At 39.2% G+C, this 18,364-nt stretch overlaps 1 protein-coding gene across 1 annotated transcript in view; it reads left to right on the forward strand.

Moving 5' to 3' along the window:
- The window catches only part of LOC100969273 (zinc finger protein 85), a 29,883-nt gene extending 12,026 nt beyond the window's left edge, over nt 1-17,857 (forward strand). Inside the window, 4 exon segments of the mRNA XM_034945644.3 lie at nt 14,879-16,752; nt 16,754-17,625; nt 17,627-17,701; nt 17,703-17,857. Of these exon segments, the coding sequence (XP_034801535.1) occupies nt 14,879-16,752; nt 16,754-17,625; nt 17,627-17,701; nt 17,703-17,850 (2,969 nt within the window). The 3' untranslated portion in view covers nt 17,851-17,857.
- The last annotated feature ends 507 nt before the right edge of the window (nt 17,858-18,364 follow it).

The raw sequence follows: 18,364 nt of genomic DNA on the forward strand, positions 1-18,364 counted from the left end.
GGATGCCCTCTGGGTTTGTAGTGGAGTGGGGTTGTAACTTGGTTGCAAGGCTGCTGGCTCTACATTAGGGTCCATATTTAGTTGTCATGTTACAAGAGGCTTGGGTAGTTGTACTTCCCAATTTTTTTTTTTTTTTTTTTTTGAGACAGGAGTCTCACTCTGTCGCCTGGCTGGAGTGCAGTGGTGTGATCTCAGCTCATCAAAACCTTTGCCTCCCTAGTTCAAGCGATTCTCCTGCCTCAGCCTCCTGAGTAGCTGGGATTACAGGTGCCCACCAGCACACCCAGCTAATTTTTTGTGTGTTTTTAGTGGAGACAGGGTTTCACCATGTTGGCTAAGCTGGGTCTCGAACTCCTGACCTCAGGTGATCCACCCGCCTTGGCCTCCTGGGTGCTGGGATTACAGACGTGAGCCACCACCCCCGGCCACTTGTTTCTTTTAAATGCTTATTAAAAGTTTCTCATCAGAATATTTTATTTATAATTATACTGCATATTCTCTGAAATTTTACTGCCAATTTTTCAAAATACCTGCTTTTGATGAGTACAGTTACAGTCAAATACTGTAGTTAGACAAATTCTTTTTTAATGGTACATTAATGTTGCATACCAAATTGTATGAGTTAAACGTCTCTTCCTGTGCAGTTTCATATTAGTGGTGTTTTCAGTGTAGGTATCTTAATATCAGCTTATCGTGGTTTTTGGTTATGTATTATAATTTTAGTCAATTTGCAATTCTGTCTGTATACTTTATGTCAATGTGAGGTTGAATTAAAAGATAGCCATATGTCTATCACAATCATATATGTGTGTGTGTTTATCTATAAATATGACCCCAATATTGGTTATGGCTTATCTTGTATATATTCTTTCTTTCTTTCTTTTTTTTTTTTTTTTTTTTTAAGGTGGAGTCTCGCTCTGTCGCCCAGGCTGGAGTGCAGTGGAACAATCTCGGCTCACTGCAACCTCCTCCTCCCGGGTTCACGTCATTCTCCTGCCTCAGCCTCCCAAGTAGCTGGGACTACAGGCGCCTGCAACCACGCCTGGCTAATTTTTTGTATTTTTAGCAGAGACGGGGTTTCACCATATTAGCCAGGATGGTCTCGATCTCCTGACCTTGTGATCTGCCTGCCTCAGCCTCCCAAAGTGCTGGGATCAGAGGTGTGAGCCACTGCACCCTGCCTCTTGTATATATTCTTTCTTAGCTGGTTTTCAATGGTTGTTTTATCTTGTCTAAAAGTGTAGTCATGTAAATATTTTCACCATTTCTTATTTTCATGATGTGTTTAATCATGAATATATATTCCCTTTGTGTAAGAGAAACACTTCTGTGATTTGAAGGTAATTTTTGAAAAGATTTATAATTCTTTATTTTTTTCAGTTTTTCTGTTAGAAAATTAATTGTTGTAAAAACACATAAAATTTAACATCTTAAATCTATTTAAGTGTACATTTCATGGCCCAACATGTGGGTGGCTCACATCTGTAATTTCAGAAATTTGGGAGTCCAAAACAGGAAGATCACTTGAGCCCAAAAGTGTCAGACCAGCCTGGGCAACATATGAAGAGTCTCTCTTTACAAAAATTTTTTAAAAATAGCCAGGCGTGGTGGTGTGCACCTGTGGTTCCAGCTACTTGGGAGATTGAGAGGGGAGGATTACTTGAGCCTGGAAGTTTGAGGCTGAAGTGACCCTTAATTGTGCCACTTCATGTCAGCTTGGGTGACAGAGTGAGACCCTGTCTCAAAAAGAAGCTGTATATTTCAGGCATGTTAAGTATATTCACATTGTTATGCAAAAGACTTCTAAAAGTTTTACATCTTGTGAAACTAAAACCCAGTACCCATTAAGTAACAACAACGCATTTACCCTCTTCCCAGCCCTTGACAAACACCCTTCCAATTTCTGTTTTTATAAGTGTGACTACTTAAGATATGTAAGCGGAATCATACAGTATTCATCATTTTGTTTCTGGCATATAGGTGACATAATATTTGCAAAGTTTATCTTAAAATGTGACAATATTTTCTTCTTTAAGACAGAATAATATTTCATTGTGTGTGTATATATATATATATATGCAACACTTTTGATGTGTTTATAAATCAAGAGACATCTGAGTTGTTTCAGCCCTTTGGCTTTTGTGAATACGGGTACAATAAACATGGATGTTCTAATAGGTCTTCCAGGTCTTCTGTTGCATATTTTGACTATAAATTCATAAATGGGATTGCTGTATTTGATGATAATTCCATTTTTAATTATTTGAGAAACATAACATTTTAAAATAATGATTGTATCTTTGTTTTCTACTAACAATCAACATAGGTTTCATTTTTATTGCATCATCAACAGATTTGGTGTGTTTAAAATTTTATAGTGGCCATTGTAATGGTTGTGAGGCAATTTTTTCATTGTTATTTTCGTGTGTTTCTCTACAAAGTATTAATTTTCTGTGTCATTTCAAATGCTCTTTTTCTATATGTGTATCTTTTCTGATGAAAATTTTGTTCAATTATTTGCTCATCTCTAAATTAATTTAGCTTTATTCAGTTTTAAGAGTTCATATATTATGAATATTAACTACTATCACATATGATTTTTGAATTTTTTTAATGTGCGGAAATTTTCAAGTATAGTGTAGTTACATTTTTCTGTTTTTTTCTTTGTTGTTCATGCATTTAATATCATATCTAAGAAAATGGTGCCAAGACTCATATTATTTCTTTTTTCTAAGAGATTTATTACTTTTTCATGTCTAAGTTTTTTTGTTTTTGTTTTTGTTTTTGTTTTTTGAGACGGAGTTTCACTCTTGTTGCCTAGGCTGGAGTGCAATGGGATGATCTTGGCTCACGGCAACTTCTGTCTTCCAAGTTCAAGCAGTTCTCCTCCCTCAGCCTCCCAAGTAGCTGGGATTACAGGCATGCATCACCATACCCAGCTAATTTTGTATTTTTTGTAGAGACGGTTTCTCCATGTTGGTCAGGCTGGTCTGGAACTCCTGACCTCAGGTGATCCACCTGCCTTGGCCTCCCAAAGTGCTAGGATTACAGGCATGAGCCACCACCCCTGGCCTCATGTCTACGGAATTTTTTTGTAAATTTTGTGAATATAGTTTTTAAAAATGATGTAACTGTATTTCATCAGTGTTGACGTTTTTAACATTATTTTTTGAGAAAATTATCTTTTCTGTATCGTGTGCTCATGGCAACTTTGCAAAAGATCATGTAATCATATACAGAAGGCTTCATTTCTGGGCTCTCTGTTCTGTTCTTTCATCTTTTTATCTTTGTGTAAGTATCACACTTTTTGTTATTGTAGCTTTTAATGTGTTTTGAAATCAGAAAGTATAATGTCTCTCTGTTCTTTTTTATGAATGTTTTGCTAGTTATAGTTTATAATCAAATTATAAAATGTTAAGCAGGTTGGGTGCGCTGTCTCACACCTGTAATCCCAACAGTTTGGGAGGCTGAGGCGAGCAGATTGCCTGAGCTCAGGAGTTTGCAACCAGCCTGGGCAACAAAGTGAAACCCCGTCTCTACTAAAATACAAAAAATTAGCAGGGTGTGGTGGCATGCGCCTGTAGTCCCAGCTACTTGGGAGGCTGAGGTGGGAGAATTGCTTGAACCCAGGAGGCAGAGGTTGCAGTGAGCTGAGATCCCTCCACTGCACTCCAGCCTGGGTGACAGGGTGAGACTCCATCTCAAAAAAAAAAAAAGTTAATGTTTTTGCAATAAAACTGTGCTATTGTAATTTTTTTTTTTTTTTTGAGATGGAGTTTTGCTCTTTCACCCAAGCAAGAGTACAGTGGCTGAATCTCAGCTTACTGTGTCCTCTGCCTTTTGGTTTCAGGCAATTCTCCTCCCTCAATCTCACATTGCATTAAATCTGTAGATTACATTGAGCATTATGGACATCTTCAAAATATTTCAAATTTTGAACAGGAGCATGCTGAAGAGTGTGTTGTTTAATTTCTATGTATTTGTACATTTTTTTTCTCTATCTTATACTGCCGAGACCAGCTCAGTCGGGGAGACCCTAACCCAACGGTGCTAGAGGAATTAAAGACAGACACACACAGAAATATAGAGGTGTGAAGTAGGAAATCAGAAAAGGTTTGGAGCTGAGAGCCCCGAACAGAGATTTACCCACATATTTATTAACAGCAAGCCAGTCATTAGCATTGTTTCTATAAAAGATTAACTAAAAGTATCCCTTATGGGAAATGGAGGGATGGGCCAAAATAAAGGGATGGGTTGGGCTAGTTATCTGCAGCAGGAGCATGTCCTTAAGGCACAGATGGCTCATGCTGTTGTTTATGGTTTAAGAATGCCTTTAAGTGGTCTTCCACCCTGGGTGGGCCAGGTATTCCTTGCCCTCATTCCGGTAAACCGACAGCCTTCCAGCATGGGTGGTATGGCCATCATGAACATGTCACAGTGCTGCAGAGATTTAGTTTATGGCCAGTTTTGGGGCCAGTTTATGGCCAGATTTTGGGGGGCCTGTTCCCAACATGTCTCTCTTCTTTGATTTGCAAATCAGTAAAGGCAAAGGCAGCTTTGTCACGGTGAGCTACGTCTCGCAGGAGTCAGGATCCACATCTGCAGACTATCAGCACAGATTAAAAGCACAATCATCTTTGAAATCACAGAACTTCCAAGTGTTTTTATCCATTTTAATGGGTTACTAGCTGCTAATCTGTCTGCAGCTCCATTAAGCACTCCAGTTCTTGGCATTAACATCAGGTGTGCTTGGGATGCTTTAAATATTTTAATTTTGCAATATCCAAAAACAAGTTTGTAGAGTGTCTTTCTAGATGCTTTTTTATTCTTTCCCAAATTTTGATCTTATTAAGAACTATTAATAGTTTCCACAAATCCTTGTGTTTAGCTCCTACAGCAGGCCTTATCATTTGAGGTTGAGGTGCGACTATACTGCCATGGTTCCAGATAATAGAACTCTTGCCATACTTCTTATCATTTCTATCATCTGACCATTTTGTTCAGATCAGCTGAACACAGTGTGGCTGTGGCACACAGACTGAGAGGTGCAATTTAAGCTAAACATCCCCTTAGGAGACCAGCTAATAATGATTCCATAGGAATCATTGTGCAGCACCTCTGCCTGTCCTGCAATGCAATCTTTCTAAAGAAGTATGTTCATTTTTTCTGGCCAGGTACTATTTTGTTTACAAATAGGTTTTTGAGGGCGGTATGCCTCAATTGTAGGAGCAGATTTATTATGGTAAATACTGAGATAAGAAAGCATGTGTAACTGTGTCATAGAGTGATTACATCCAGGCATTATTACTAGCCAAGATAGATAAATATGCCCAATAAGTATAATTGTTCTCTGTGTCAGCCCTTGTTGAAGGAATACTCATGGCAATGGTGATAACTGCTATCATAGCTACCGTTAAATTGCTCATTGTGACTGGTTGTCCCACTTTCTTCAGGTTTTCTTCCGCCATCTGTGACAGCTTCTTGATCTGTCCCAAGGTGGGTGGCTGTGTTCGACGTGTGTTGCTTGTGACGCTTGGGGTTGTCCTCAGCATCAATCTTGACATGGCTGCAACGAGGGGGTCCTCGGGATCCTCCCAGAATCTCTTCCTCAGCATCTGGCTCATGATAAAGTTTCAGGTGTCTTGATGGTATCCAAATCAGCTGTTGATTTTGGCCTGGAGGAACACAAGCATAATCTCTACCCCAAGTTATTTTACCCATTTGCCAACTTTTTGTTATTGGATCTCTCCACCAAATCAGTTGTTCTGCTTCTCTCTTTGCAGCTGGTTTCTGTACATGCTGTTCAGCTGCTGATAACATCTGGCCTTTGGGCGAGCTCAAAAAATTTAAAGTTAATAATGCTAGATTCAGGAGCATCTGTGGGGTTACATATTGTCTATTTCCCCCCCTCTCCTTCTGCAACTGCTGTTTTAGGGAGAGATTCATTCTTTCCACTATGGCTTGTCCTTGAGAATTGTATGGGATACCGGTAATGTGTTTAATATTCCACACAGAGAAAAATGTAGCTAGAGCTTGGCTAGTATAGCCTGGGGCATTATCTGTTTTAATAGAAGCTGGAATGCCCACCACCACAAAACACTGCAAAAGGTGATGTTTAACTAACACAGGCAGAAGACTCTCCTGATTGGCATGTAGCCCAGACAAAGTAAGAAAAGGTGTCCACACATACAAGTATATAAGCTAGTCTCCCAAATGAGGGAACATGTGTGACATCCATTTGCCAAATAGAGTTAGGTTCCAATCCTCGAGGATTAACCCCTCCTGTAAAATATGAGGAATGTACCATTTGGCAAGTTGGGCATTGCTGGATAATAGCTTTAGCTTCTTTCCAGGTAATGCTGTATCTGCATTTGAGACTAGGGGCATTAACATGGGTTAAATTGTGAAAGTGTCTAGCATTAGATATTGCGTTAGCAACTAGGCAATTGGCCATTTGATTCCCTTCAGTCAAAGGTCCTGGAAGAGGTGTATGAGCGAGCCCTAATGTGAGTGATGTAAAAAGGATGCATTGTACTCCTGCTATTTGCAATTGGGTAAATAAAGTCATCAGTTGTTCATCTGTATGAAATCGTAACTGAGCATTTTCAATAAACTGTGTGGAATGAACCACGTGTGAAGAATCAGAAATCACATTAATAGGCATATCAAAAGCAGTCAATACCTCAATTGCAGCTACAAGTTCTGCTTTTTGAGCTGAAGTATAGGGCGTCTGGAAAACTTTACTTTTCCAGCCGGAATAAGAAGCTTTACCATTACTAAACCTATCTGTAAAAACATACTCAGCACCTTCAATTGGTTTACATTTAGTTATTTTAGGGAGAATCCAATTAGTTAATTTCAAAAACTGAAACAGTTTTGTTTTAGGAAAATGATTATCGAGAATGCCCACAAAGTCAGCAAATGGGTTTGCCAAGTAAGACTATTTATAAAAGCTTGCTGTATTTGTACCTTCGTGAGAGAGACAATAACTTTTCCAGGATCATATCCGTGTAATTTAACAATCTGAGTTCTCCCAATCCTTATCACAGTAGCGATTTGATTTAAATAAGGAGTTAGAGTCCGTGAATTAGTATGTGGAAGAAAAAGCCACTCTACTAAGTCCTGTTCTTGGACAATAACACCAGCAGGTGAATGCTGAGTTGAAAAAATTAGCAAATCTAGAGTCTTCTCTGGATCTATTCTATTTATTTGAGCTTTATGGACTTGCTTCTCAATTAGTTGTAACTCTCCCTCAGCCTCCTTTGTTAATTGCTGAGGGCTAGTGAGACTAGGATTTCCTCTAAGGATAGAAAACAGATTACTCATGGCATAGGTAGGAATGCCTAGAGCAGATTGTATCCAATTAATGTCCCCTAGTAATTTTTGAAAGTCATTTAATGTTTTCAATTGATCCCTACATATTGTTCCTTTCTGTGGCACAATGGTAGTGTCATTTACTAGGGTCCCCAAGTAGGAGTAGGGAGTAGTAGTCTGAATTTTGTCAGGAGCCATAAGTAAACCAGTGCAAGAAATCAAGTTTTGCAAGGGATCATAACATTGGAGTAATATTTCTCAAGTGGCAGCAGCACAAAGTATATCATCCATATAATGAATAATGTAACACTGTGAAAATATTTTATGAGTAGGTCAATTACTTGCCCTACATACGTATGGCAAATTGTTGGACTGTTTAACATGCCTTGTGGCAACACTTTCCAATGAAAACGCTTAGCAGGCTGCTAAGCGTTGTTGTTTACTGCAGGAATTGTAAATGCAAACCATTCACAGTCTTGCTCAGATAAAGGGATAGTAAAGAAACAGTCTTTTAAATCTATGACTATTAAAGGCCAATTTTTTGGAATTATAGCAGGAGAAGGCAATCCTGGTTGTAATGCTCCCATAGGTTGTATAACTGAATTGATGGTTCTTAAGTCAGTTAACATTCTCCATTTACCTGATTTTTTCTTAATTATGAAAACTGGAGAATTCCAAGAGGAAAATGTTGGAGCTATGCGCCCATTTTCTAATTGTTCAGTAACTAATTTCTCTAAAGCCTCCAGTTTCTCTTTATTTAGCAGTCATTGTTCTATCCAAATTGGCTTATCTGTTAACCATTTTAAAGGTATAGGTTCTGGAGGCTTAACGATGGTTGCCATCAAAAATGATATCCTAATCTTTGGTGGGAACTTTGTTTTTCCGCTGGAAGTGGTTTTTTCAAACCTTGCACATTTTTTTTTGTAGTACCATACCAGGGACATACCCCATTTCATGCATTGTATGTTCTTTGAGGGCTATATAATTGTTCTGGAATTAGAACTTGTGCTCCCCATTGTTGTAATAAATCTCTTCCCCATAAATTTATAGCTACAGAAGTTATAATTGGTTGAATAGTCCCAGGTTGTCCATCGGGCCCTTCACAATGTAAAATATAACTACTTCGATATACTTCAGGGGCTTTACCAACTCCAACTATGTTAAATTGAGCGGGTTGAATCGGTCACGCGGATGGCCAATGCTGTAGAGAAAATATTGAAATGTTGACTCCTGTATCTACCAAACCTTTAAATTTCTTTCCCTGAATAGTTATGTCACAGGTAGGACATTTACTAGTAATTTGATTTACCCAATAAGCTACTTTGCCTTGTTTATTTGTGCTTCCAAATCCTCCTGTTCGTTTAATTTCACTTTTTCCCATTCCCACATATGGCACAATCAGGAGCTGTGCTATGCGCTCTCCTGGCTCTGCTTTCCAGGGAACAGAAGTAGATATAACAATTTGAATTTCCCCATTGTAGTCTGAATCAGTGACTCCTGTATATGTTTGTACCCCTTTTAAACTAGAACTTCCTAGAGCTAACTCCTATTGTCCCTGCTGGCAAGGGTCCACAGACTGCTGTTGGGAACTTTAGCAGGGGTTCCCCAGGCAGAAGGCTCACAGGTTTTGCAGCATAAGTCTACTGTGGCACTACCAGCTGTGGCGGGGGACAGACATTGTACAGGGGTGAGGGAATGGCCTGAGCTGGAAATGCCCCAGTTTAGAACAGGGCCTGAGACGGGCCCCTCATGGCATTTCCCAAAATCAGGTTCCCATCTTTATCAAACAGAGTGGCACTGATTAGCCCAATGTTTTCCTTTTTTACATTTTGGACATATTTCAGACTCAGTAGTTTTCTTTTTTCCCCTATCTGGTGGCCTGACTCGCTGATTTTTTCTACATTCTTTTTTAGTGTGACCATGCTTCCCACAGTTAAAACAAGCTCCAGGAAATGGAGTATTTCCTTTATCCACTCTCAGTCTTGTCGTTGCCTGTGCTAGCAGAGTAGCCTTACGCAGATTACCTCCAATACCATCAAAGGCCTGGATATAATCAACTAAATGTGCTTTCCCTCTGATAGGTCACACAGCAGCCTGGCAATCGGGATTAGCATTGTTGAAAGCTAGTAACTGCAACACTATATCCTGAGCAGCCGAATCTGTAATCACCTTTTTAAGAGACTCCTGTAACCAAGCTGTAAAATCCATATACGGTTCTTTTGGTCCCTGTTTTATAGCACTAAAGGAAGGGTATTATTCTCCACATGAAGTGGTCTTTTCCCAAGCTGTAATACACACTCCTGTAAGCTATTCTGTGGCATCATCCTGCATGACCAGTTGTGCATCTAAACCAGCCCAGCCGCCAACCCCCAAAAGTTGGTCTGAGTTATATTAATTTGAGGATGGGCCTGGGTATTGCGAGCAGCCTGAATGGAAGCTTCATCTGCCCACCAAGTTTTAAATTGTAAGAACTGGGCAGGAGTTAGACAAGCTCAAGTAAGAGCGTCCCAGTTAGTAGGAATCATCAGACTGGAAACGGCAACATTCTTTAAGAGTCTTATTACAAAAGGAGAACCTAGTCCATACTGATTAATAGCTTGTTTAAATTCTTTGAGTAATTTAAAAGGAAAAGGCTCAAATGTAGCTATAATATTTCACCATTGATCTGGGGAGTGTATTCTAACAAGGAACTGCCAAGCCTCTATATCACTCTCTCGTCTAGCTTGCTGAATTCCTGCCTGAATGGAACTAAGAGCAGTTGCTCGAGGCACTGCTCGAACAGTCACTGGGGCAACTACTTTTCACCCAGTGTCCTCTGGAAAAGAAAGATCTGGAGGGTCAGGCCACTCTTTTTCTTCAAAATAATAATGAGGGGGTGTAGAAGGGTAGGGATGAACCTCTCCCTCCTGTGCCTCTTTAGCTTTCACTGGCAAATAAACCTGATATGTAACCTCTTCTGTTACTTCATTATACTCTCCTTCCTCCTCATTATCAGTGTGAAAAAGTTCCAAGGTGGAACGAACCACAGCCCACACTTGTCCCATTGTTACCCTGATGCTTCCAAGCTCCCCTTCTTACTCATCATGGGGATTGCTTTAAGAGTACTTGGGTGTCCTCCAGCTTAGTTCTACGTTCTCCAACCGTCGCTCCACTGACCTTCAACCTGGATTCGAGCCCCCATGATGGACGCCACTTGCTGAGACCACCTCGGTCAGGGAGACCCTAACCCAGCGACACTAGAGGAATTAAAGACACACACACAGAAATATAGAGGTGTGAAGTGGGAAATCAGGGGCCTCAGCCTTCAGAGCTGAGATCCCTGAACAGAGATTTACCCACGTATTTATTAACAGCAAGCCAGTCATTAGCACTGTTTCTAGAGATATTAGATTAACTGAAAGTATCCCTTCTGGGAAACGAAGGGATGAGCCAAAATAAAGGGATGGGTTGGGCTAGTTATCTGCAGCAGGAGCATGCTTTTAAGGCACAGATAGCTCATGCTTTTTTTTGTGGTTTAAGAATGCCTTTATGCAGTTTTCCTTCCTGGGTGGGCCAGGTGTTCCTTGCCCTCATTCTGGTAAACCCACAAACTCCCAGCGTGGGCGTTATGGCCATCATGAACATGTTACAGTGCTGCAGAGATTTTCTTTATGGCCAGTTTTGGGGCCACTTTTTGGCCAGGTTTTGGGGGGCCTGTTCCCAACATGTAAGTTCAGTGCTTTGCTGAGTTCTCTGAGTAATCTTTCAAATTATTCAAATTATTGAACTTGAGGAGGAAGATGTGGAAGACCTTGGCTTGTTAGCAGTAGTTCAGAAATAGATGGTTATCCAGAGCCATGTGACTGGCATCTGTAGTTGCGACAGTGTTGTGGGACGGAGCCCTGAACTTGTGGATTCCGTGTTGACTCTGGGTGGTGTCAGAATTGAGTTGTTGGACAGCCAGTTGGTGTTGGATAATTGATTGGTGTTCAGCAAACTACAACTTTTTTTGTCAGACGAGATCTACCACAGGGGCCTTGTATTAGGGTTCTCTAGAGGGACAAAACTAATAGGATAGATATATATGTATAAAGGGGAGTTTATTTAGTTTTAACTCACATGATCACAAGGTCCCACAATAGGCCGTCTGCAAGCTGAGGTGCAAAGAGAGTCAGTCTGAGTCCCAAAACTGAAGAACTTGGAGTCTGATGTTTGAGGGAAGGAAGAATCCAGCACGGGAGAAAGATGAAGGCTAGGCCAATGTAACCTTTTCACATTTTCCTGCCTGCTTTTGTATCCTGGTTGTGCTGGCAGCTGACTAGATGGTGCCCACCCAGATTAAGGGTGGGTCTGCCTTTTCCAGCCCACTGACTCACATGTTAATCTCCCTTGGCAACACTCAAAGATACACCCAGGATCAATACTTTGCATCCTTCAATCAAGTTGACAGTATTAACCATCATAGGCCTGGGCTGGAGGGAGACTTCAGATGTCTGAGGGAAGTGAGGGTTTATTCTGCACACAGGCTGTCACATGGTACATTGTCCTGTTATTCTGGGTCTCCTAGGGTGAGAGGGAAGAGAGAGTAAAAATGTTCTGAGAACTTATTCCCTCTCCCCACTTTGGTGCCAACCCCCACATGATTCTGACCCACTCTTGACCATACACACTAAAAATTGACATGGCCACTCCTCTCCCAGGACAAGGTTTTACCCTCAGGAATTATGCCCACAATAGCTTTGCCCCTAGAGTTTTCTGCCAAGAATATACACAGGTGCCTAGAAGACTTCTGGCTTATCTCAACCCCAGACACTGAATCTGTAGCAGGAACCTGTCTCCTTCACCAACACAGGCTTCTGGACCTCCTGATTATAATCTCTTCTGCCTGTACAGACACAAAGTTTTCTGAAACAAAGAGACTTACTAATGTTAACTTATTGTTCTATTTGATTCTTGTATCTTTGTCCCACATTTTCTGTCTCTTTGTGTCTTCTTTATTTTTATTTTATATGCTTTTACTTCTTCCTTATTTTGTTTTGTGTATCTATATAGATGTATTCTTTGTGCTAAGAAATTTATTTTTGTGTATGTGCATATCTTTCCCAGAAAATAATGTATTTTAATATGATTATATGTTGTTTTGTTGAGTCTTGTTATTTTCATTGGAAGCAACTGCTTTCAGCGCCTTTTATATATAAGGCAGTGCCAATATACTTCTTTAGAATTCATTTATTTTTGAAGTTTTTTTTTTCTTTTTATTTAGCAGGACAGATTTTGTGATGGTATTATATACTCACTTTATATATATATATATATATATATATAATATATATATATATTTTTTTTTTCCCCCAAAACTTTGACTATATCACACAATATCCTTCTGGCCTGCAAAATTTTTCTTGAGAATCCATTTGCTATCTCATAAGAGTATTCTTGCAAATAACACTTTTTTTTTTTTTGAGACGAAGTTTTGCTGTTATTGCCCAGGCTAAGTGCAATGGTGTGATCTCAGCTCACTGCAACCCCTGCCTCCTTTGTTCAGGCAATTCTCCTGCCTCAGCCCCCCGAGTGGCTGGGATTACAGGCAGGCACCATCACACCCAGCAAAGTTTGTGTTTTTAGTAGAGACAGGTTCCCCCATGTTGGTCAGGCTGGTCTTGAACTCCCGACCTCAGGTTGTTGGCATGCCTTGGCCTCCCAAAGTGCTGGGATTACAGGCATGAGCCACTGCACCCAGCCAACACATCACTTTTATGGTGCAGCTCCCAAGATTCCCTTTTCTGTGACTTTTACAATTTTGCTTACATATGTGTTTGATATAAATATCTTTGCTTGTATCATAGTTTGTTGAGGTTTTTTATTTTTACATCATTTTTCAAGATTTTTCAGGTTTTTAAAATATTTTTTTACCTCCCTAATTAGTTTACTAATATTTTAAATATTTTTGTTCTTATTTCCAGTTTTCTGATTTTCTATAGTTCTCTGTGTTCATATTTCACTCATTGAGTGCTACTCAATTTATTTCATTTTTTATTGTTTCTTCCTCAAATTTTTATTTTATTTTATTTTTGAGATAGAGTTTTCGGCTTGTTGCCCAGGCTGGGGTGCAATGGCATGATCTCCACCCACTGCAACTTCCACCTCCCAGGTTCAAGCAATTCTCCTGCCTCAGACTCCCGAGTAGATGGGATTACAGGTGCCTGCCACCATGCCAGACTAATTTTGTATTTTTAGTAGAGACAGAGTTTCTCCATGTTGATCAGGCTGGTGTCAAACTCCTGACCTCAGGTGATCCGCCCACCTCAGCCTCCCAAAGTGTGGGATTACCGGTGTGAGCTACTGCACCTGGCCACATTGTAATCTTTTATTAAAATTTGAACATTAAAAAGTTACCTGTCACAATCTTTGTAATATGGCTTTCTCCTGGCATACTTTGAACAATTGTCTGAGTTAGAGATTCTGAGAGTCCCTCAAACATGTTCTTTGAGTGTGTCTTGTCTGAAATTTTGTGTTTATTTTTTAGTTAAAGGAAATTATTCATCTTTTTTTTTTGGAGATGGAGTCACAGTCTGTCACGAGGCAGGAGTGCAGTGGCGCGATCTCAGTTCACTGCAACCTCCGCCTCCCAGATTCAAGCAATTCTCCTGCCACAGCCTCCTGAATAGCTAGGACTACAGATACATGCCACCATGCCCAGCTAAGTTTTGTATTTTTAGTAGAGATGGGGTTTCACCATGTTGGCCAGCATAGTCTTAATCTCTTGAACTCGTGATCCACCCGCCTAGGCCTCCCAAAGTGCTGGGATTATGTGCATGAGCCACTGCACCTGGCCCCTAGTCATCTTTTTTCTTAAATTCAGTAATCACTTGCTACACCTGTTTTCTTTCTGTGGTACTGCAGTCTCTCTACTGCTGTAACATTTACCTTCGGTCTCAGCAGACTCAAACTGTCATTCCAAAGTATACCACCATTTCTTTCTGCACTATATATCATAGAAGACAGAAGCCAGTGTGTGGAAAGGCCCGGACAAGCAAGTAATAAAGAAATTTGAGCCAGTATTTTACTAGTCTTTTTTTTAACAAAATCAAAGGTTGGCAAGTTACCTCTTTTTTATTTATTTATTTATTTATTTTTATAATTTTTTTTTTTTGAGATGTATTCTCACTCTGTTCCCCAGGCTGTAGTGCAATGGTGTAATCTTGGTTCACTGGTACCTTAGCCTCCCAAGTAGCTGAGGTTACAGGTTGAGCGACTGCACTTGGCTGGGAATTTACTTCTAAAGGCATTATGTTATATTGGGAAGCAGGAATAGCCATGTTGGGTAAATGTAACAAACATTTGCTTTTCCGTTCTGTGTGACTTTGTGCTCACCTGAGGTACTTCAAACACTTAACTCATTTATAATTTTTTCTCAGATATATTTTGGTTAGCACGTTTTCATTACATATAAAGAATTAGAGCCTTTGGTATTTTGCTATGCTGTCTGGTTTCTGCAGTTTGTATAATATTATAGGTTAGATTTGTAATCTATATTTATCTGAGTCTAGTAAGTGGAGTAATTTGATATTTTTATTTCTTTCAGTTATATGTTCTCATTTTGCTGAAGACTTTTGCCCAGGGCCAGGCATTAAAGATTCTTTTCAAAAAGTGATACTGAGAGAATATGTAAAATGTGGACATAAGGATTTACAGTTAAGAAAAGGATGTAAAGGTATGAATGAGTGTAATGTGCACAAAGAAGGTTATAATGAACTAAACCAGTGTTTGACAACTACCCAGAGCAAAATATTTCAATGTGATAAGTATGGGAAAGTCTTTCATAAACTTTTACATTCAAATAGACATAACACAAAACATACTGGAAAGAAAACTTTCAAATGTAAAAAATGTGGCAAATCATTTTGCATGCCTTTACACCTATGTCAGCATAAAAGAATTCATATTAGAGAGAATTCTTACCGATGTGAAGAATGTGGCAAAGCCTTTATCTGGTTTTCAACCCTTACTAGACACAGGAGAGTTCATACTGGAGAGAAATCCAACAAATATGAATGTGGCAAATCTTTTAACCAGGACTCAAACCTTACTACACATAAGAGAATTCATACTGGACAGAAACCCTACAAATGTGAAGAATGTGGCACATCTTTCTACCAATTCTCATACCTTACTAGGCATAAGCTAATTCATACTAGAGAGAAACCCTATAAATGTGAACAATATGGCAAAACTTTTAACCAATCTTCAACCCTTACTGGACATAAGATAATTCATACTGGAGAAAAACCCTATAAATGTGAAGAATGTGGCAAAGCCTTTGGTATTTTCTCAACCCTTACTAAACATAAGATAATTCACACTGAAGAGAAATCCCACAGATGTGAAGAATATTGCAAAGCTTATAAGGAGTCCTCACACCTTACTACACATAAAAGAATTCATACTGGAGAGAAACCCTACAAATGTGAAGAATGTGGCAAAACCTTTAGTGTATTCTCAATTCTTACTAAACATAAAATAATTCATACAGAAGAGAAACCCTACAAATGTGAAGAATGTGGCAAAGCTTTTAAACGATCTTCAACCCTTACTAAACATAGGATAATTCATACTGAAGAGAAACCCTACAAATGTGAAGAATGTGGCAAAGCTTTTAACCAATCTTCAACCCTTAGTATACATAAAATAATTCATACTGGAGAAAAACCCTACAAATGTGAAGAATGTGGCAAAGCTTTTAAACGATCTTCAACCCTTACTATACATAAAATGATTCATACTGGAGAAAAACCCTACAAATGTGAAGAATGTGGCAAAGCTTTTAATCGATCCTCACACCTTACTACACATAAGAGAATTCATACTGGACACAAACCCTACAAATGTAAAGAATGTGGCAAATCCTTTAGTGTATTCTCAACCCTTACTAAACATAACATAATTCATACTGATGAGAAACCCTACAAATGTGAAGAATGTGGCAAAGCTTTTAACCGATCTTCAATCCTCAGTATACATAAGAAAATTCATTCTGGAGAAAAACCCTACAAATGTGAAGAATGTGGCAAAGCTTTTAAGCGATCCTCACACCTCGCTGGGCACAAGCAAATTCATAGTGTACAAAAACCCTACAAATGTGAAGAATGTGGCAAAGCCTTTAGTATATTCTCAACCCTTACTAAACATAAGATAATTCATACTGAAGAGAAACCCTACAAATGTGAAAAATGTGGCAAAACTTTCTACCGATTCTCAAACCTTAATACGCATAAGATAATTCATACTGGAGAGAAACCTTGCAAATGTGAAGAATGTGGCAAAGCTTTTAACCATTCCTCAAACCTTATTAAACATAAGCTAATTCATACTGGAGACAAACCCTACAAATGTGAAGCATGTGGTAAAGCTTTTAGGCGGTCTTCACATCTTAGTAGACATAAGATAATTCATATTGGAATTCATACTGAAGAGATTGTACAAAAGTGAAGAATGTGGCAAAGGTCTTTACTGCTCCTATTCCCTTACTAAAGAATGTGGCAAAGCTTTTCACCAGTACTTTACCCTTACTACACATAAGATAATTCATGCTGGAGAGAAACCCTACAAATGTGAAGAATGTGGCAAAGATTTCTATTGATTCTCATACCTTACTAAATATAAGATAATTCATATTGGAGAGAAATTCTACAGATGTGAAGAATGTGGCAAAGGCTTTAATTAGTTCTCATCCCTTACTAAACATAAGAGAATTCTTACCATAGAGAAATCCTACAAATGTGAAGAATGTGACAAAGCTTTTAACCACTTCTCAACCCTGCCTACACATAAGATAATTCATACTGGAAGGAAACCCTACAAATATGAAGAATGTCTCAAAGCTTTTTACTGATTATTATACCTTACTAAACATAAAATAATTCATAAAGGAGATAAATTGTACAAATGTGGAGAATGTGGCAAAGCTTTTAACAAATCCTCATCCATTAGTAAACATAAGATAATTCATACTGGAGAGAAAACCTACAAATGTGAGGAATGTGGCAAAGCCTTTAGCCTGTCCCTCCAATTTACTGCACATAAGATAATTTATACTGGAGAGAAGCCCTACGAATGTGAAAAATGTGGCAAACCTTTTAACCAATCCTCAACCCTTACTACACATTAGATAATTCATCCTGGAGAGAAACCTTACAAATGTGAAGAATGTGGCAAAGCTTTTAACCAATTTTCAAACCTTACTAAACATACGATAACTCATACTGGAGAAAAATCTTACAAATGTGAAGAATGCAGCAAAGCCTTTATCCAGTCCTCAACTCCTACTAAACATAATTAATGATGGAGAGAAACCATACAACTGTGAAGAATGTGGCAAAGCTTTTAACCAGTCCTCAAACCTTATTGAACAAAATAATTCATACAGGAGAGAAACCCCACAAATGTGAAGAATGTGACAAAGCCTTTAACCAGTCCTCTATTTTTACTAAACATAAGAAAATTCATACTGGAGAGAAACCCTATGATTGTGAAAAATATGGCAAAGGTTTTAACTAGTCCTCAGTTCTTTTTTTTTTTTTTTTTAATTGATCATTCTTGGGTGTTTCTCGCAGAGGGGGATTTGGCAGGGTCATAGGACAATAGTGGAGGGAAGGTCAGCAGATAAACAAGTGAACAAAGGTCTCTGGTTTTCCTAGGCAGAGGACCCTGTGGCCTTCCACAGTGTTTGTGTCCCTGGGTACTTGAGATTAGGGAGTGGTGATGACTCTTAATGAGTCTGCTGCCTTCAAGCATCTGTTTAACAAAGCACATCTTGCACCACCCTTAATCCATTTAACCCTGAGTGGACACAGCACCTGCCCCAGAGAGCACAGGGCTGGGGGCAAGGTCACAGATCAACAGCATCCCAAGGCAGAAGAACCCCTCCCAGTACAGAACAAAATGAAAAGTCTCCCATGTCTACTTCTTTCTACACAGACACAGCAACAATCTGATTTCTCTATCTTTTCCCCACCTTTCCCCCTTTTCTATTCCACAAAACCGCCATTGTCATCATGGCCCGTTCCCAATG

This window comes from Pan paniscus, chromosome 20 (assembly GCF_029289425.2).
Source record: "Pan paniscus chromosome 20, NHGRI_mPanPan1-v2.0_pri, whole genome shotgun sequence".
Lineage (NCBI taxonomy): Eukaryota > Metazoa > Chordata > Mammalia > Primates > Hominidae > Pan > Pan paniscus.